The sequence below is a fragment of the Aquarana catesbeiana genome, linkage group LG04 (assembly GCF_042186555.1).
Source record: "Aquarana catesbeiana isolate 2022-GZ linkage group LG04, ASM4218655v1, whole genome shotgun sequence".
Classification (NCBI taxonomy): Eukaryota; Metazoa; Chordata; class Amphibia; order Anura; family Ranidae; genus Aquarana; species Aquarana catesbeiana.
In genome coordinates, this window is record NC_133327.1 from 575,058,548 (window position 1) to 575,080,239 (window position 21,692).

The window sequence follows — 21,692 nt, forward strand, 5'->3', positions numbered from 1 at the left end:
GCAGACCCCCCCTGTCAGAGGAGCAGCCAATTGGCTCTCCTCTACTCACGTCTGTCTGACGCGAGTGAGGAAAAGCTGATAAATAGCTCTTCCTGTTTACATCATGATCAGCCGTGATTGGACACAGCTGATCACATGGTAAAGAGTCTCTGTCAGAGATTCTTTACCTAGATTGGAGTTGCACTGTGTCAGGCTGACACGCCGCAACAATGATCGCCGCGATGCTCGCCCCCGGTGGCGTGCAGCAGCTTGTTATCCTGACCACATCATATGACGTCCGGTCAGGATATCGCAACCACTGCCAACATCATTTTGCTATAGGGCAGGCGGCAAGTGGTTAAATATAATTTACTTTTTCAAAAGCACGCAGTTTAAATCAGTATTAAACCCAAAAGCATACATTTATTTTATTGCAGCTTACCAATTCTTAGATGTGAAGGCTGCGGTAATTTTTTTTACCTGTCAGCCTGTCAGAAACTACATACAGAGCCGCCAGTTAAAATACAAGCTGGCACACACTGTTTACAGCAGACTGAGAGGATGAGCTCACAGTGCCTCTCACTTCTTGTCAGAGGCACTGAGCTCAATGGACAGCTTGGAGCCTTGGACCAATGGCTGTCCTCTCACTGCAGTGTCATAGAAGGGGGCATGTGTCTAAAAGAAACATGCTCCCTTCCAGCCCAGCCCTTTTAACTAGAAAGAAAAAACATAGATATATAGGTATAAGATAAACCCATAATCCCATGTTTTTCTCACGATGTGATTGTAAAGTCTCGTTTTTTTTTTTCAATAACAAACATGTTATACTTACCTCCTCCATGCAGTTGGTTTTGCACGCAGCATCTTCCTCTTCTCAGGTCCCTCATTGCTGCTCCTAGCCCCTGCCTCCTGCTGAGTGCCCCCTCAGCCAGCAGCTTTGTGTGGGGGCACTCGAGCCGAGTCAGAGCTCCGTGTATCCAATCAAACACAGAGCCCCGACCCGGCCCCGCTCCCTCTCTCCCCTGAGTGGCTGACTGACTTTGATTGACAGCCACAGGAGCCAATGGCTGTGTCTCAGCCAATCAGGAGGAGTGTCCCAGATGGCTTAGACACTTGTGGACATCGCTGGAGAGAGAAGGGGCTCAGGTAAGTAATTAGGGGGGTGCTGGGGGGCTACTACACACAGAAGAATTTTTATCTTAATGCATAGGAATTCATTAAGATAAAAAACCTTCTGCCTTTACAACACCTTTAAGCGTGAGATTGAGAATCTGCTGCTGCTCAAAAAAAGGTACTGTTTTAACCCCGGAAGGATTTTCCCCCTTCCCGACCAGGCTATTTTTTGCGGTATGGCACTGCGTCAATTTAACTGACAATTGCGCGGTCGTGCGACGTTGTACCCAAACAAAATTTATGTTATTTTTTCCCCACAAATAGAGCTTTCTTTTGGTGGTATTTGATTACCTCTGCGTTTTTTTCGTTTTGCGCTATAAACAAAAAAAGAGCAACAATTTTGAAAAAAAACCACAATATTTTGTACTTTTTGCTATAATAAATATCCAAAAAAATGTCTTCATCAGTTTAGACTGATATGTATTCTTCTACATATTTTATAATATGTAAAAAAAACAAAAAAAAAAAAACAAAAAAAAAAAAAAAAAATCGCAAAAAAGCATATATTGTTTGATTTGCGCAAAAGTTATAGCATCTACAAAATAGGGGATAGATTTATGTCATTTTTATTATTATTATTTTTTTTTACTAGTAATAGCGGTGATCTGCGATTTTTATCGAGACTGTGACATTGCGGCAGACAGATCGGACACTTTTTTGGGATTATTGACATTTATACAGTGATCAGAGCTAAAAATAGCCACTGATTACTGTATAAATGTCACTGGCAGGGAAGGGGTTAACATTATGGGGCGATCAAGGGGTTAAATGTGTTCCCTCACTGTGTGTTCTAACTGTGGGGGGATGGGAGTGACTAGAGGAGGAGAGAGATGTTGTTCCTACTTAGTAGGAACACACTATCTGTCTCCTCTCCCCTGACAGAACCGTGATTTTTGTGTTTACACACACACACACATCCCCGTTCTGTCACGAGCGATTGCGGGTGCCCGGCAGACATTGTGCCCACCGGGCACATGCATCGGCTCCGAGGCCACGCTGCGGGCGTGCATGCGCTCCTGCAATAGCGTCTTAAAGAGATGACGTATACCTACGGCGATTTGCGGAGCCGTGCCAACCTGCCGCAGTATAACTGCGGCAGCTGTTTGGCTAGCAGTTAATCAAGCTAAATAATATATTATTATGCTATATGTTAAAACATAAAAGTGTATTATTTATCTATTTACTGTGAAATTACTGGTTGGAAGTTATAACTTCAAACTTCAGTAATTTGTCTATTAAGCCACCTGCTTAAGTACAATTTTTGAAAAGATAGTAAATTACCTTAAAAACAATATATAATAATTATTTGTATATTACTTATTTATAGTAATTAACCCCTTGCCACCCAGGCCAATTCTGACACTTTTCTCCTACATGTAAAAATCATCATTTTTTTGCTTGAAAATTACTCAGAACCCCCAAACATTATCCATATAATATATATATATTTTAGCAGACACCCTAGGGAATAAAATGGTGGTTGTTGCAACTTGTTATTTTACACTGTATTTTCGGAGCAATTTTTCAAACGTGTTTTTTTTTTGGAAAGAAACTGTTTCATGAATAAAAAAAATAAAAAAACACTAAAGTTAGCCCAATTTTTGACAGGTACTTGGATACTGTGAGTGTTTGTGATAGGTACTCAGGTACTCTGATGGGCTGGTGACAGGTCCTCTTTATTATGGGGGCAATCAGTGTGTATTGGTGTGTACTGTGATCCATAACTAGCTGTTACCGTAATCTCCTCCTCACACACGATTGGTGTGCGAGGAGGAGAACCCGGTAACAGCTAGTTACTGTGGCTTGTTTGCATTCTGTGACCGGCCGTGATTGGACACAGCCGGTCACATGGTAAAGAGCCAATTTCATTGGCTCTTTACCCTGATCGGGGATGGACAGTGTCAGCAACACTTCTCGTCCCCAATCGCTGCTCTGCGCACCCCTGGGGGGCACGCACGAGCAGCATGCGCAAGGACAGTGGATGTGACAAGGTGTGATTGAACACACCCGCTCACGTGGTAGAGACAATTTTAATGGCTCTTTACATTGTTTGGGGATAGGCTGTGTCCTGAGGGACACGCCTCATCCACGATCGCCATGCTGCGCGAGATCGTCGAGAGAGAAAGTGTTCCTGCTGGCGTCATATTACTATGGCCTGGTAAGGAAGTGGTTAAAATACCCCTGCCCCCCCCCCCCCCCGTGCTCAAGCACAGTGGCGAACACATACGTAGGTCATGCCCACATATGTAAATAATGTTCGCAACCACACATGTGAGGTATTGCCGATAACATTATAGCGAGAGCAATATTTCTAGTACTAGACCTCCTCAGTAACCTGTAAACATTTTTAAAGCATCGTTTATGGAGATTTTTAAGTACCGTAGTTTCTGCCATTCCACAAGCGTACACAATTTTAAAGCATGACATGTTAGGTATCTATTTACTCGGCGTAACATCATCTTTCATATTTTACAAAAAGAATGAATTATATAATTGCAACCACTGCCATTTTATTCTCTAGGGCCTCTGCTAAAAAATATATATATATTAGTAATTTTCTAGCAAAAAATACAGATTTTTACTTGTAAAAAAAAAAAAAAGTGTCAGAATAGGCCTAGTCCTTAAAGAACTCAAGGAATGAGATTATGTTATTTTGGGCCAGCTTGACTCAAACAAATGCTGAGTAAGAGCTTTTAAGTTAGTAAGGATCACAAGTTTTGTGTTTGTCTGTATGTCAGACTGTATGTCTGACTTAGCCATTTAAAAGCCATATAACAAAATGGCCATTACAAATGCATGCTCTTTATGTTGCACATTTATGATGTACATCAGACATTTTGCAGTGGAAGGTTACAATGTGATCTATTGATTTATAACAGAAAAACGGTGATTAATTAGTAATAGAAAAGGAATACAGAACAGCTTCACATATAGTACTACTTACAGTCTCGGCCACGACCAGAAGTGACGTCACCTGGCTCCCCTTGACGCGTTGTGTCACTGATCACGTAACTTCATCAAGGGATGCGTTGTGCCGCTGATCACGTGACTTCATCAAGGGTAACCTTGATGAAGTCACGTGATCAGTGACACAACGCGTCGGGTGAAGCCAGGTGACGTCACTTCCGATCGCGGCCGAGACCGAAAGTACTATGTGTGAAGATGTTTTGTCCTGATTTTAAACTGTAAGTCTACTGCTTTTTTATTAAACATTTTTTTGGGCTACGACACCATAGAGTTTCCTTTATGTTGCATGTGAATATTACATAGAGGGACCTGCTTAGAGATATTGGCGTTATCCATAGAAATCGTATCCTATTTTATTGGAGGCCCAAGGAATAGGAATCGATTGTCTGGATCCTGGAGACACTTATTGTGTAACAAGCCCAACTAGATCTGTAGTGTCTTTACCTGAGGTGAGAGGCTGGGTTAAACCACAGGCGCACTACGGATGGTGGAAACCTTGTCGTTAATCTGGATTCACTGGATTCTATTTTTATTCACACAAGCACTTTAGTTATGAACTTTCTTTATTCTGGCACTTTTTCATATCGCATTATCACTTTGAAGATTGCAGCACTTTATTGACTTTCATTGTCTAAGCACTTTATACATTTATTTATTTATTTCAGGTACTTATATAGCGCCGTCAATTTACGCAGCGCTTCACATATACATTGTACATTCACATCAGTCCCTACCCTCAAGGAGCTTACAATCTAAGGTCCCTAACTCACATTCATACATACTAGGGACAATTTAGACAGGATCCAATTAACCTACCAGCATGTCTTTGGAGTACCCGGAGGAAACCCACACAGGCACAGGGAGAACATGCAAACTCCAGGCAGGTAGTGTCATGGTTGGGATTCGAACCAGCGACCCTTCTTACTGCTAGGTGATAGTGCTACCCACTACACCACTGTGCTGCCCAATTGCATTGTCACTTTGAATACTGTGGCACCTTATGGTGCGTGTTAATTACATATTTGATGCACTGTCACTTTTGTATTTTGCACATAATTAGTTGAATATTAGTTTATTATGAGTCATTGAGTGAGTGCCACATTCATTTCTATTTAAATGGTCACACAAATGTGATGTGTTACTGGCATGATTTTCAGTGTGATTATGTAGTGGGACTTTGATGTGACTTGGTTGCATTTTTGTATATTTTATGGGCCCAATTTGCACTGTAAGTCACACCAAAGTAGCACAGGAACCTTTTCCAAAATGTCACCGTGCTGAGTCACACTGATGTGAACAGGCACCATTGATAATATCGTGATTTCCCTTGTCATGTGATTCTGTGCCACAAAAAAGCCCGGTGAGGCATGTCAAGGTGTTGTCGACATATTGTAACCAGGTATATATTTAAGAACTGTGTGACATGAGATGAATATTAGGTACTACATCCCATTTTAACAGTAAAAAGGAAGGAAAGGCTTCATATTGTAACCAGGCTTTTTTGTGGCATTGGCACACTAAAGGCTTCTTTCTGGCATGCAGCCAGCCAGACTCGACCATGCAGCTAATTTTTGTTCAGGTATGTCGTATTGTGCTCCTTAACTACTTCCGTACCGCCACACACCGATATATGTCCTTACTTTTAAGGGGGATATCGTTGTTATGGCAACACCTAGCTGCCATAAACCCGGTATCCACTTCTTCGGGCGGCGGTCCGCTTTCCGCCTGACATATTTGATGCACTGTCACTTTTGTATTTTGCACATAATTAGTTGAATATTAGTTTATTATGAGTCATTGAGTGAGTGCCACATTCATTTCTATTTAAATGGTCACACAGTGGTGTAGTGGGTAGCACTATCACCTAGCAGTTAACAACCACTTTAAGGATAGTGATCATATGAAGCCATTTATTATTGCGTAGTTATTTGGCTTCTTTTTAAAATCATAATGATAACAGAAATCCCCTGGGATCACACAATAATAAATGGCTTCATATGATCACTATCCTTAAAGTGGTTGTTAACCCACCAATGTAACTTTAAACTATGTTATCTGGTTATGTATGCAATGTCCCCCTGTGATTGTGCTTTATAAAATGAATACAGCATATACTTTATTTATAGAGCGCTCTGTAAACAAGGTATATGCTGTATTAATTTTATAAAGCACAATCACAGGGGAACATTAAATACATAACCAGAGAGGATAGTGTGAGAAATGAATAGTAATTAGAGCAGCTGGAGCGGAGGGGGCGGGCACAGACATGGAGCTGACAGGCAGGTAGGGAGCGGGAAGAGAGCACAGAGGAGGACAGAAGACATTGCAGATGACGGAGGCACGTAATCTGACCACGCTGTCAGGGCTTACACGGGGTTACACCGTGGTCAGTGTACAGGGGGGAGGGTAGAAACTGTCAGGATCAGCCAGGTATTTCAGGTGATACGGGGGGCCAAATTACACAGCACAAGCACTGTGCTGTATAACATGCTTTTAAGGAACAGGATCTTTATTTATTATTTTAGGTTAACAATAGCGTTAAATAAAAGACAGGTGGTCAGTTACATTTTCAATCTCAATGTCAAAATTTCAGGGTTGCCAGGGTTTGCAAACTTTTGAGCACAACTGTATAAATCCTGAAGAAGGGATCCAAGTTATCCTGAAAGCTTGCATCTTTAATAACTTAGGTTAACCAATAAAGGGTATCACCTAAACTCCAAACTTCTATGAATGGAGGAGGGGGCAGAAAAGGCAGGCATAGTCAGCATACTTATCAAGTACCTATGACGGGTCCAATGGCTGTATTAAGCCCTGCATTTCCAGAGCATTCCTGCTGCGGGGTATGGATGGGACAGAAGACTGAAGATTTTAACTAAGAGAGAAGCCAGCAGCACTAGGGACACATTCATTGTAAGCACTGACCCTTGTAGTGATTAAAAAAATAAATAAGCTCCCCATCCTGCTCAGTATGACGGTCACCCTAGGACAGGAAGTGGGTTAAAGTGGTTGTAAACCTCATACATGAAATTAGAAATAAGCATATCCCTCTATAGTGCGTACTTGTCTCAATCCAGAGCATTATGTGCCAATTCTGTCTGCTGCCCCGTTCCTCTGCTATCAGCACGAATCACTTCTGACAAGTTTTCCTGACACCAGTTTTCCTAATAAAAAGGTGATGGGGGGGATCTCCAGCACACAGCCTGTGATTGAAAGCCTCAGCTTTGTTCCTGTGAGCCCTGTAGATCTCCTGCCCCTGTTTTCTCAAAACTCAGACAAGCTTTATACTGTAAATTTTGGACTTGAACGGATATAGAGAAGAGAAGACTGCAGATAAACAGATACAACTTATGTTGGAGGATTTGTTTAATCTCTGTGTATTACCTGAGGACAGTCACTTCACTAAATATATGTAAGGGTTTACAACCACTTTAAGCGGAACTCCACCCAAAAGGGGAAGCTCTGCTTGTCTGCCTCCTCCCTCTCTGCTGCCACATCTGGCACCTTTTTTGGGGGGGGGTGCCTAGTTTTGATAGGTACCCACTCCCACTTCCGGCTCAGTTTGCCAGGGCCCCCCTCCTTCCCCTGCAGCCTTCTGGGACACGTCACAGGTCCCAGAAGACTGTGGCTCATTCACAAAGGGCAGCATGTTTTCCACATGTGCAGCAGGAAACCGGCTGTGCAGCTGCAAAGCTTCACTGCCAGTTTCCCTTAGTCATGATAGCAGTGCCATCACCCAATAGCTGTTTGAATAATCGGCTCAGGTGAGGACACTGCTGGATGCCTGGACAGGTAAGTTCCCTGATATTAAAAGTCAGCAGCTATAGCAGGAGTGTCAGACTCCATTTCATTGTGGGCCGTATCATTATAATGGTCGCCCTCAAAGGGCCCGTTGCATCTGTAAGACTAGATGTCCAGAGCACCCCCCTTACATCTGATGTCACGAGCCCCCCTCCCCCATCATAAGTCAAGAGTTCCCCACCATTCCTTATATCTCAGTGCACCCCCTTACCATGTGCTGCTGCTGGGAAGAAGCTGGAGGCGGAGCTGGAAAGCAGAAAGTGCAGAGTCTGGAGGAGGAGCAGAGGAGGGGTGGAGTCAGCTGAATGCTGAGACCAGGGCAGGAGGAGTTGAGGGGGTGCTGCAGCTGCACAAAGGGGTGCAGGATCTGTAGGAGGAGTTCTGTCCTCCTCTCTGCTGCTTAGAAAAGGGGAGGTGGAGACGAGGGGGTGCTGCAGCTGCAGGAAAGGTTTAAGGGCCACATGAAATGACCTGGAGGGCCAGGTTCAGCCCGTGGGTCTTGTGTTTGACATGTGTGAGCTACAGTATTTGTAGCTGCTGACTTTTAATTTTTTTCTGAAAAAATTTTAATGACTTTAATGGCTCAATTACCAGCCACCTCATCTAAGGAGCGGTAAGCTGCAATATTATCAATTATTGATCTTGGGTTTAGATACATTTCAGGATTATCATATGATCAGACACAATAAGTAAGCACATCCCCTTTCTATATTATCTGCCCCCATCATATCAGGAATTTGCAGAGTATTCTTCTTTGTAACATCCAATTCAGAATTCTAGTTCTTCCCGTTTAAGATCCTTTCGCAACACACACAGTACAATCCATACATTATATTCTATGTCATTAATGCAGTGATCTTACAATCAGATTGTGCTGGGTGATTATCATTCTCTATATTAGAATACAGCACACCGATCTCTATATAATAATGTGAGTGATTATCATTCTATATATTAGAATACAGCTCACTGATCTCTATGTAATGATGTAGATGATTACCATTCTATATATTAGAATACAGCACACTGATCTCTATGTAATGATGTGAGTGATTACCATTCTATATATTAGAATACAGCACACTGATCTCTATATAATGATGTAGATGATTACCATTCTATATATTAGAATACAGCACACTGATCTCTATGTAATGATGAAGATAATGCACTATATGGACAGGTGCACAGAATCCTGTAAATCCCACACATTGCCATATAATACTAATAGAAGAGAGGGGGCGTGTCCCTGTTCATGTACCTCCAATGACCTCCGTGTCAGCGATGCCACCTGCACCATCCGTAGACTAAGCCAGGAGCCGGGGAGAATGATTTGCAGAGGACAACCTACCCCGCTTTACCACACCTGCAGGCTACTGCACCAACCAGAATGAAGAAGCCTGGGGCTGCCACCCAATGCGGAGGCAGGAATGGACAGGCCAGGCGTACTGTAAGGGAAGGGGAGACGTCACTAGGTTTGGCTGCAGCGAGCTTGGTTGGCTTGCCGCAGTGCAGCGGGTTGGCCCATTCAGCGTCCATTCGTCTCATAGCAACGGGCAGGGGGCGGAGCCTGGATGTGGACGGCTCAGGGGACACACCCTGCTGGACACCCTGCTAAGGCCGGTATTTATTACACATAAATGGGGGGCGCTGGGGGGGGGCAGAGGACAGATGATGAGCGGGCATGGCTACCAGGTTTATGGAGGACTACAAGTCCCAGCACGTTGTAGTCCCTCCATAAATGGTAGGATACACATTGCATTGTGTCATGGTATTTAAAGGAACACTCTCCTGATATCTGTATGTGAAATGACATCACAAGCTCCTAACCGTCCCTGATTTTGAGGGACGATCCCTGATTTGGAGCAATGTCCCTCTGTCCCTCATTCCTCCTCATTTGTCCCTCATTTTGGTCTGATCTATATAGATGTATATAAAATGCACTTTTTATCTATGAAAAAGTGTTTCCCAGCGCTAAACCTTTCATCTGATTTTTATATTGCATCTGTAAATTCCAAAAGCCAATATAAAGGAATAGTGGTAAAAAAGCACTTTTGGGTTGAACCAATCTTTTATTTTTTTTGTACAATTCTCCTTTAAGGGGGCGTGGCAAGGGGTGTGTCCTATGCCTGCATACTTTAGCTGATAGGTGTCTCTCATTCCCATCTCTAAAAGTTGGGGGGTATGGGTGTGGCAGGGGGTGTGTCCAGGGGCTGACTGACAACTCATGGGGCCCCCGGGCAATAGGAGATTATGGGGCCCCCAGGCAATCAGAGATTATGGGGACACACAGTATACAATCACACAGTATACACATACATGTACACACAGTATACACAGACATGTTTCTATTGGCTGAGAAGGTACTGGAGAGGTGGGGCAGCTATAATCTCTGGATTTTTAGACCAAAAGGAGGTCGGTAAGGGACATTTTAGAGACAGATGTAAAAAAAACACAGATTTTTACATACTATCCCTGGTTTTACTGAGGCTGACAACCCTGATGGGGCCCCCTAGTGGCCCAGGGCCCTCGGGCAGTGCCCGAGTGGCTCAATGGTCAGTCCGCCCCTGGGTGTGTCCTATGCCTAAATACTTTTGCTAATAGGTGTCCCTCATTCTCATCTCAGAAAGTTGATAAGCTGGGAGGTATGGATCACTATATGATGTATTGGTTATTGTACTGAATTGATATTTTCCCATTAACATGCAGAATATAAGGACTCATTCACACAAACACTGAATTCTAAAGCAGCCTTTACCTCGCAATAATGCAACTATGGCATTAAAGTAGAACTAAAGGGAAATCTTGGATAGAGTAATGTAGAGTTATAACCCCTGGCAGGTTTCATTTGCCATCTGTGTCTCACAAGGGAGATTTCCCTTCACTTCCTGCCCCATAACCAAAACAGGAAGTGAGAGGAACTTATATACTGACTGACTGGTGACAGTAAGTAAAAAAAAAAAAGAGAAAAAAAGTGAGCGTTGGAGGAGACCTGAATTTGAAAGAATTATTAAACCACCATGGAAAGAGATCCAAATTGCGTTACCAACATCCTTGAACTATGGACAGAAACTATATATGTACCACCCAGTACTTTGGGAGTTTAAGGGCAGACTCAGATACTGGGTTAATTAGATACAAAAATATAAAGTTTATTAATACATAATAAAAATTTTGCCATCAATTGCATAAAATAGTAAAGTGTACAAGGGACTTATGTCGCGCTAATAGATGACATGGTCGTTTCTTCTCGTTATCTCCGACGTGTTTCGGGAAACAGAGCTATCCCTTCTTCAGGGGAATTTGAGAGAGAAGGTCAATAAAGGAAGAACATTCAGCAACATGGCCCACATTGGGCGTATTAAAGTTAAAAACAGAGATGAAACTGCATCAAGAGAAAGGTAATCCCCTCAGGGTGAATCCTCCGACAAACAATTAGAGGGGCCCACTGAGGTCTCGAGTGCCCCACACAAGGATCCAAAAGGAGCAGCCAAACCGAGCCAGCGAGAGAAAGAGAGATCAGAAAGAGGGAGAGACACTCCCAGCACATTAACACTATCAGTGTGTTAGTGAGTGTTCTAGGCAGCATTAAAATACAATACCTGTGTCAAGTTAGCCAAATGCCTTGTTCAGGTAGATGGCCGGGGGGAGGTATAAACAGGCAGATGAAGACAGCAAGGGAATTATGGGTGTAGCAATTCTTTTTGGACAGTTGTTCTAGGGTTGGCATGTTCCACACATACAATACTGTATTCCAACTGTCATTTTTCTAGGTCAGGTTTGAATTTGATTAAAGTGAAACTTTACCCATAACAACTTAATAAAAAAGAATGTTCTTTAGCAAAGAACATACTGTATATTCCACATTAATAATTATGCTGCTGTAAATTGCCTCCAGCATTGCTCCTGTTTCTTCTTGCAGATGGCTTCCATTTTGCTGGAGCCCAGAGATTCTGAACAGCAGTAAATCTTAAAATGGAACTAAACCCATTGATTTAACGGTTTAAAAAAAAACAGTTACATTCCTGGAACCCCTGGAATTGCTAACTGTCACATTTGTTGTTTCCTCAACCAAACTGTCAAACCATCAAACAGATGAAACAGAAGCAGCTTCCTTGGCTGTAAAGGATTGGAGGGTGTAGGCCCCTTTCACACTGGGGCAGTTTGCAGGCGTTATTGCACTAAAAATAGCGCCTGCAAACCGCCCCTAAACAGCCTCCGCTGTTTGTTCAGTGTGAAAGCCCGAGGGCTTTCACACTGAAGCGGTGCGCTGGCAGGAGAAGAAAAAATCTCCTGCAAGCCGCATCTTTGGAGCGGTGAAGGAGCGGTGTATTCACCGCTCCTAAACCGCTCCTGCCCATTGAAATCAATGGCACAGCACGCTATACCGCGGTAATACCGCGGCTATAGCCGTGCTATACGAGGGGTTTTAACCCTTTTTCGGCCATCAGCGGAGGGTTAAAACCGCACCGCTAGCGGCCGAATACCGCGGTAAAACAGCGCTAAAAATAGCGCTGTTTTACCGCCGATGCCCCCTACCGCCCCAGTGTGAAAGGGGCTTTAATTCCACTTTGAGACTGTCAGCAGATTGGCCTCTACAAGTTCGGCACAGTGCCTAAAAATAGAGAGCAACTGAGCATGTGCAGAGCAGGGTGAGACAGTCTTTTACTGGCTTTTAAACAATATAGACACTTATTTTTAATGTTTTACATAGCTATACCTGCAAAAGGGGCCAGACTGAAATCACCTAGCAGGACTTAATTTTCTGACTAAAGTTCCACATTAAAGTGGAGTTCCCACTAAAAAAAAAAAAAAAAATTAAAAGTCAGCAGCTATAAATACTGCAGCTGCTGACTTTTAATAATCGGACACTTACCTGTCCCAGGGTCCAGCGATGCGGGGAATCGAAGCCCCGCTCGTCTCCCCCTCCGCTCGGCGGTGCCGGCATTTTAACTGTGGGCACCCGGCTCTGGCTGCACAGCCGGGCACCCACTGCGCATGCGCGAGCCTTGACTGGCCGCGCAATCATCTTGGACCGGTCACGAATGATTGCCTAGAGGGAGGGGGGGAGAGCTGATCTCCCTTCCTGCGCCGAGGGAAGAGACGTCAGGAGCTAAGGCGCTGAAGGAGGCAGATTACGAGGGACCCCCCCTAGCAACAGGCATTAAAGAGGCGAGTAAAAAAAAAAAAAATTTTTCTCCAAATGTTTTTTTTTTTTTTTTCATGCACATTAATGATTTTTTTATTGGGTGGAATTCCACATAAATGATTTTAAAGGATAAGTTCACCTTTAAAAAAAGAAAATAATAAATGCACATTTTTTTTGCAGGTAAAGAAATATGCATTTATTTATTTTTTTTTGTAATGGACCTGTAAAGCATTGCACCCGTGATCAGCAGATTATGGATGTAATGCCACGATCCTGCAGACTGTCTGTGTATCTGTCTGGCCATACCTCTGGTACGGCCAGGCCGTTACACACTGTGACCGGAAGACTTAATGAACTACCACAGTGCTCAACAGCACCGTGGTAGTTCTTTGAGAACTACAAGCCATCAGCTGCAAAGGCTGTCAGACCTTGTAGTTTTCATATTCACAGAACACTGTGAATGGATGACGCAGCCGGGCGGTTGTGACAGGGATCCTGCGCTAGCTGTCAGACTGGGGGTTCGGGGGGAGCGGGGGCCAGTTGATCTTGACAAATTTGCTTAGAATCTAGGAGCCAGCTAAAAAAGTTAGGAACCAGTTTTTTTAATCAGCTGCTCAGATTTATAAGATTTTGCAAATAAGTCATTTTTCTCCTTCACTGATGTGCACTGATGAGACTGCACTGAGGGACACTGATAGGCAGCACTAATTGGCACTGATGAGGCAGCACTGATGGGCATTGATGAGGTGGTACTAAGAGATGGCACTGATGGGCACTGATGAGGTGGTATTAATAGGCGGCACTGAGGGGCACTGATGAGGTGGCACTGATGAGGCTGCACTGATGGGTGCTGATGAGGTGGCACTGATGGGGTGGCGTTGATGGGCATTGATGAGGTAGCGCTGATGGGTACTGATAAGCTGCACTGATGGGCACTGATGAGGTGGCACTTATTGTCTACACTGATGGGCACTGATAGTGGGCACCAGGGCTTGCCCAAGACATTGTGCTGCTTGGGTCCAGAATGAAATGCTGCCCACCCCCCCCCAAAAATGTTATACGACATACCATTATGTTAAATTGCAAGGGGCGGGCTAGGGCAGTATAGGGACAGGCTAGGGTAGTATATGGACAGGCTAAGGCAGTATAGGGGCAGGCTAGGGTAGTATATGGACAGGCTAAGGTAGTATAGGGGCAGGCTAGGGTAGTATATGGACAGGCTAAGGCAGTATAGGGGCAGGCTAGGGTAGTATATGGACAGGCTAAGGTAGTATAGGGGCAGGCTAGGGTAGTATATAGACAGGCTAGGGCAGTATAGGGACAGGCTAGGGTAGTATATGGACAGGCTAAGGCAGTATAGGGGCAGGCTAGGGTAGTATATGGACAGGCTAAGGTAGTATAGGGGCAGGCTAGGGTAGTATATAGACAGGCTAGGGTAGTATATGGACAGGCTAGGGCAGTGTAGGGGCAGGCTGGGGTAGTATATAGACAGGCTAGGATAGTATAGGGGCAGGCTGGGGTAGTATATAGACAGGCTAGGGTAGTATATGGACAGGCTGGGGCAGTATAGGGGCAGACTGGGGTAGTATCTAGACAGGCTAGGTTAGTATATAGACAGGCTAAGGCAGTATAAAGACAGGCTAAGGCAGTATAGGGGCAGGCTAGGGTAGTATAGGGGCAGGTGGAGGGGCCCAGGGGGCAGTTATCCTCATGACACACAAAACCGATGAAAAAAAAATCTTGCTCGCCAATTTGCTAGGTAAACGGAAGAGAAGGAGAGGCAGCCGTGGTTCAATTTGCTGCCCCTCTCAAAGTGCTGCCCGGGTGCAATAGACCCACTGGGACCCATGGTAGGGCCTGCTCTGGTCGACACTGATAGTCGGCACTGATGAGCACTGTGGAGGTGGCACTGATAGCCGGCACTGATGGACACTGACAGGCAGCACTGATGAGGTGGGATAGGCGGCACTCCCCATCCACTCAGCGGCGGTAAGGAAAGGGGAAGATGATGTCGGAGGTGGGCGTGCAGTGAGAGCAAGCCACCCATTGCGACCTGGCACCTGGGTTTTGTGGAGCAAAAAGGTGAACTTATCCTTTAAATATAGAGCTGTCCTTATTTAAAGAATAAGTTCACCTTTGGAACATATTACATGTTCCACCCATATTTAGACTAGGTTCACACCTGTGCGGGTGATTGCCACTGTGGGACCGCAAATGTTCCTGCAGCCACAAAAGATCACACAGAAAAACATGACATCTCTGAAATCTTGTCTTTCAATGAGTATAATAAAGGGTTAGCTACCTGTTAGGTCAATTTTTCTTATTTTAGTAACTAGAAAAATATTGACCTGTGAGGCCTTTTTTGTCTTTACAGTGGGAACCGTTTTACAAATGTAGCAATCCCAGATCATCCAAAGTATCAATAATGATGCAAAATTCTACAGATAACAAAACTGTGAATCGACCTTTACGTGTTAGAGTTAGCTGAAACTTCCCCTGTGTGCCCAATTCGGAAATGACAGCCAGGTTTAAAAGGACCCCAAGGATGAATGGACCAATACTGTCAGAAGTGGAACCCATGATTTACCTCCGGCACTCATTTCATGTGAGCAGGACAAACAAGTCAGAAAGTCTCCCCAGCATTGCAGGGATTGGTCTGGGGATTCAGGATGTCAAGTCAACACCTAGTGTGCTTTTTGGTAAACCAGGAAAAAGCATTCCCAGCATTATCTCAGCTGTCACATCACGGAAGAGCGTCGCCAGCAAATCAGTTCAGGTACAAACTTTTCTTGGCCTTGTTCCCTGTTTTATATACTAATGCTTTGAGTTGTTGCCTTTGCCTTCCTAGTAATGAAGTTAATGGCTCTGTTCTTTAGCATAAAGCCCGGGGAGCCGTTATTAAACTTGACAGATATGTAGAAATGACCTTGGTATATGTTTGCTTTATGTTGTGTATTGTGTACATTCTAATCTTGTTAATAATGTTACAGCTTTAGATTTATCGGTATTAGATTTATCTGTAAAAAAAGTTAGAATTTGAACAAAGCTTTTCTTTTGCAAAAACATTATTTCGCCTCCCAGCAGTACTGTGGTTTCTAAAGTTGTTTCTTAAAATCCAGCCACACAAGTTACAATCTGATTGTACAAACTCCATGCAATTTTTTTAAGATTTATCAATCTAAATATACAATTTAAGTGCAAATATTGCCTGTCTCTTTCTTAGTTTCTGGCAATGACCAATAACACTTTGTAGTTATATGTTGTATCCAATAACAATATTTTGCCCTTTAAAGTGTTACTAAACCCAGGACCCTGTATTCCCTATATCTGGTCTCCCACAGTACACAGAACATGGAAATGCAATTATTTTAGTAAATTATAAACTGCTAAATACCTTTTCTCATCAGCAGTATATAGTAGTTTTGTGACTTCTATCAGTGCCTGGTTAAAGCTTGTAGGAGGCGTTTTCATACTGCACTGGCTGACCTATCAGTATTCAGCACCCCTGACCCTCTGAGTGGACAGTGCTGATTGGCTGTGTGCCAAAACTCTCTATCAATACACACCAAACTGAGCATGTGCAGTCTGACTGTACTAACTCTGTCTAATCCGGACATGTTTTGGAGTGAGTGGAAGTGAGTATAACAAGCATGCTTTACTGCATATACAGACTGATTTTATTGTTGTGGGTTTAGTAACACTTTAAAGCAGGAGCATAGATAAGGGGGGGTCAGGGGTGTTCAACCCCCCCCCCCAGAGCATCCTGGCAAAATGCCCAGACATTGTCCCTGCTGTTTAGCCTCAGCATCTGTACAGTAAAAGCTTTCGGAGTGCAGCAGCCAGCCCCCTTCTATTGTGCCCCATCCCCTCAGTTTAATAAGGGGTTCCCCTGAAAAGCATGAAATTACTGCAAGGTCTCAGATGCTGGCAATTGACAGTGCACAGTTGAGGGAACTCCTAGACTTCTCCTTGAGGTATCATATGACATATATCATATGATATGATATGACAAAGGGAGACTGGGGATGCAGAAGTTTTCCAACTTCTGTGCCATGCTGAATCTGAGGTCTGGTAAGTGGGGAGGCATCAATTTTCTGTTTTAGGAAGGAGGAAGTAAGAATTCCAGTCTGGGGGAGTTTCTTTTGGTGGGGGGGGGGGGTTAAGGAAAGGGGGGTGGGTTTGCTTTTGGAGAAGGGGGGAGTTTCTTGTAGAGAAGTTTACAGGGGGTGGTTAATGACAGGGATTTGCTTCTGGGAGGGAGTTTGATTGGATGAAGGGAGATTTTCTTCATAATTAGAAATCTTGGTTGGGGAGAGGGTATTGACTGAGGGAGATATTTCTGCTTTGGGGGGTCAGTTTAGAGACAGGGGGGTTAATTTTTGGGGGGGATATTTGAGGGAGGGAGATAGTTTACAGTGGGAATCTTTGCTTGGAGAGGGAGGGTTCTTAGGAGGGAGAGGGTATTTTTTTTTCCTTTAAAAGAGATGTTTTTAAAAAAAAATTATACTTACCTAGGTGGATGGAGTATCACTTCAATGTTGCATCTGTCCCCAGCTGCTTCTATGACAAACAACAGAGCGATCAAAGACCGCTGATTACTCAGTTCTCAGCCTTCAGTGACCAAAGAGTGGTGACTGTCAGTGCCTGGCTCTGCCCCCCTCCTTCCCCCAATCTCACTGGAATGCCAGGCTGAGGGGGCAGGAACGGCTGGCTCAGGGTCTCTGCAGCTCACTGTGAGGCTGAGCGAGCTGCTGGTCCAGGCATCTGGATGAATCCTGACTTTAAAGTTAGGATCTTTCCACAGCCTGGACCTGCTGAGCGATGTCAACTGACAGCAGGCTATAGCAGAACAAACTGCACTCCCCTCCAGAAGAAGTACAACCAAGCGGTATGCCGTCCCTTCAGAGCGCATGCACTGGTGACATCATGGCTGCTTTTCATGTGAATATCTACTAAACACCACAAGTTTAAGAGATATTCACTGTACCTACAGATAAGCGTTATTATAGGCTTACTTGTAGTTACAAATTCAAAAGCTGGGTTTACTACAGTTTAAGACTGAATAAAAGCCAACCATATTGACCAGGTGCAAAGGGAAATCCTGTGTAGGCAGTGCACAATATTTTTAAATTTTTTCATCTCTTAAAACATTTCATAACATTTCTTAGGACACATTTTTTTAAAACTAATAAAGATACAACCCGCGCTGTGGAGAAAAAGAAATACAATTGTAAAAAAGTTGTAAATAAATATTGAATAAATACAAAATGTACATATATGTGTGCGTTTACACACACACACCCATGTACATATGTAGTAGGGCTGCTGCTGTAGTGAATACCCGAAAAGATGTGACAACAGAAAATTTTATACTCAGCGCTGCCCCTCTAAATCATGAATATACATATACTCGCATTAAATATGTGTCATGTGACAACATGTATAGCAAAGTGCCAATCAAGTGCAAAAAAAATGCATTCAATAAAGTTAAAAAAAAGGTGCAAAATAAAGTGCAATCATTAAAGTTCATCAAGTGTGAGGTATAGGGCTGGTGACACGTTGATGTAATCTTGGTGACTTCCTGTGCTCCCCTCCTGGGTCCCCACTCACCAGATGAAGATGATAAATACGCCTGTGTATATCAAGATGGTGTCTCCTGTCCAGCAGATATATGGGTTGGTTGTGCCTCAGAGAATGGAATCTTCTCTCCTCCACCACTTGATGTAGATCCTACATATTGATCTTTGGTTTTTAATAAAGAAAAGCTTCAATCTTTCTTTAAAGGTGTTTTCATTCACATAAAATTCTATTTCTTCACTGGTGCGTTGAGGTATGAGGGAAAAAAGAAAAAAGGGGTGGGGACCCAGGAGGGGAGCACAGGAAGTCACCAAGATTACATCAACGTGTCACCAGCCCTATACCTCACACTTTATGAACTTTATTGATTGCACTTTATTTTGCACCTTTTTTTGAACTTTATTGAATGCATTTTTTTGCACTTGATTGGCACTTTGCTATACATGTTGTCACATGACACATATTTGATGAGAGTATATGTATATTCATGATTTAGAGGGGCAGCGCTGAGTATAAAATTTTCTGTTGTCACATTTTTTTAAGGTTTAAATAAATCACTGAATTTACTGCCCACCACAATATGTTGCCTCTTGTACCTGCTCATCTTGCACAGTAAGGATAGCTAAAATCCAGTCTTGGGTCTCATTCATACATTTTACATGACCATGGTGCAGCAAGTATACTGCAAATACCTGCACCCGGGATCTCAGATGTTCCAATATCTGCTCAGCCTGTACACCTGAGTGATGGTAATAGTAATAAGGAGAGCCGGTAAAACTGTAATCCTTGAAGTGTCGTTTATTGGTACATCAGAGTGACAATAAAACAATAAATCTGACGCGTTTCGGCAATAGCCTTAGTCGTAACACCTAAGTGATGGGCTGAAAAGAGCCAAGGCTGTCTGCTGCTGTAAACATGTATCCACATGTATCTGCACTTCCAGTGGTTACCTGCAGGTAGGGATACATTTTTGCCTTGGATAAAATCTCTCTGCATCCAGGGTCAGAAATTTGTCCCTAACAGCAGGTAACCACTGTGACCCATGGTTTGTTAATGTGTCCCTCAGGCTTAATCGATGTGCGGAGTAATGTAGATGATACTGAATGTGCTGCAGGAGTGCCGGCAAGGGATGGAGCTCATCCCAGGTCATGTAGTCACTGAAGGGAAGGGAGAAAAAAAAATCCCTGGTGCCGCACATCCACTGAGTCCTATGGTAATATAGTAGTGATGGGAGAGACTTCCTCAGCCCGGGTTCCTGCCAGGCCACACCCCAATGTGTTTTGCTTTGTCCCCCAGAGCTTAAACATGGGGACCACTGGATGTGCAGATACATGTTAACAGCAGTGGCTCTTTTCAGCCCATCACTCAGGTGAACAGGCTGATCAGCTGACAAAAATTGGAACATTTGGGATCCTGGCTGTAGGTATTCATGGTATATTTGCCATCCGATTTAGAACATATGAATGAGATCTAAAGCCTGGTTCACACAGTAAGTTTTTTTTTTAGTTCAACCCAGTGGGCTGAAAGGAAAAAAAAACTAGGGGGCTTAGGAGGAGCTTGCTGTACTAATGAGTACACTACTGCACCACAACTGCGTGCACTGCATTCTATTCAGTTGAATGGGGATAATTTTTGCTGCGCTGCATTGCAAAGCCTCGTGGCCCCACTCTGCTGTCACATGTTTTTACCGTACCTCCCCAACATTAAAGTGTAAATGATGCCTTTAAGTTTGAAAGATCAGAACCCCCCCCCAGGAAAAAAAATTATCTATGGCCCTGCTTTAAAGCATGCGTTAAACCGGCCATACATGGATCAAAATTTGGCTGGTTCAGCAGGGACACAAGTATTGATCCATGTATGGGCAGGCTGTTTGTACCCAAGTCGATCCATCAATCAACTTGGGTTCAACCAGCATGTGATTTCTACCATGCAATTATTGCCAACCGATATTGCCATTGGTAATAATCATTGTGTTCTCCTGGGTCCCCCTGCCCCCCCACCAGGAGAACATGATAGCTCTGCGGGGAGGGGGGGGGAATTCGCCCATCAACACTGACTGTGTCGATAGGGAATCGAGCGATTTTCTTTCCTGAAATATGTGGTTGCAGGAAAGAAAATCGCATAATCTATGGCCACCCTAATGCCCCCTATACACGTTCCGATTATCGGACGATAAAAATCCCTTTCGGACAGATCGTTCGATAATCTGATCGTTAGTACGCAGCTTTCGACAACCGATCACGACAGTCCGTCCAACCAAATCCGAAGGGACAAACACGAAAACTTTGCTCGGACGATAGCCCGTCGTACGACAATCGTGTAATCAGTACAGTATGCGTCCGCTAAAAGTCGATCGACAAACACCACGCATAATCAGAAACACAAAAATAAACCAGAAGGACACAGGGGTCACACGTATTTGACATCATTTAAAATATGTAGCTATGCACCACGGAAGATTTTTGCAGAGTCGTACGACAAAAATCTTACACACATTTTGCACTGTTGTATTCAATATTAGTTTTATGCAACAAAATGCGAATGATCTGTCGTACGATAATCGAAACGTGTGTACGGGGCATTAGACACTGAACACCTTTTCATGCACCTGGAAAATATTTAGCTGAATTAAACAGAAATTAGCTTTAATGCAACACCCGCCATAATGCAAGGATAAGTTTACTTGGTACACAGTGGCTTCCCATATGGCTCTAATAGAACCATATGGGAAAGTCAAGAAACCAGAGGTTGCAGACATGATTGCAAGGTAAGTATGCATCTGTGGAGGAGGGTTATGTTTTCATAGCAGAGGGCAGCACAAAGAATAGGCGTACTTATCCTTTAAACTGCTTTTCCTTCTTTGCAGTTAAATAGGGTTAATACCTACTTTATATTTGTTACTTTCCCATTCATGTAGCATAAATTAAAAATATTTAAAACTTGCTATTTATATTTTTACTTGCTTTTTTCCCCAAAACTCCAGAACTGAAGTAGTGTTAAGGAGGGGGCTGAGGAGTTCATTTTTGTCATAATTAACTCTATACTGTGC

The 21,692-nt window shown here is 43.6% G+C and overlaps 2 protein-coding genes across 8 annotated transcripts in view; one reads left to right on the plus strand and one right to left on the minus strand.

Moving 5' to 3' along the window:
- Positions 1-9,373, minus strand: part of SANBR (SANT and BTB domain regulator of CSR) — a 59,507-nt gene extending 50,134 nt beyond the window's left edge. The window contains exon 1 of one of the 4 annotated variants that reach the window (XM_073628095.1): positions 9,179-9,373. The gene's annotated coding sequence lies outside the window, so the exon portion shown is untranslated. The remainder of the gene's footprint in view (positions 1-9,178) is intronic. The other 3 variants (XM_073628094.1, XM_073628093.1, XM_073628092.1) reach the window with 3 other exon arrangements.
- Positions 9,374-9,377: 4 nt separating this feature from the next.
- Positions 9,378-21,692, plus strand: part of LOC141140680 (uncharacterized) — a 64,270-nt gene continuing 51,955 nt past the window's right edge. For 3 of the 4 annotated variants that reach the window (XM_073628096.1, XM_073628100.1, XM_073628099.1), the window contains exons 1-2: positions 9,378-9,536; positions 15,441-15,842. In XM_073628096.1, the coding sequence (XP_073484197.1) occupies positions 15,582-15,842 (261 nt within the window). In that variant the 5' untranslated portion in view covers positions 9,378-9,536; positions 15,441-15,581. Of the gene's footprint in view, positions 9,541-15,440; positions 15,843-21,692 lie in introns of all 4 variants that reach the window. The other variant, XM_073628098.1, reaches the window with a different exon arrangement.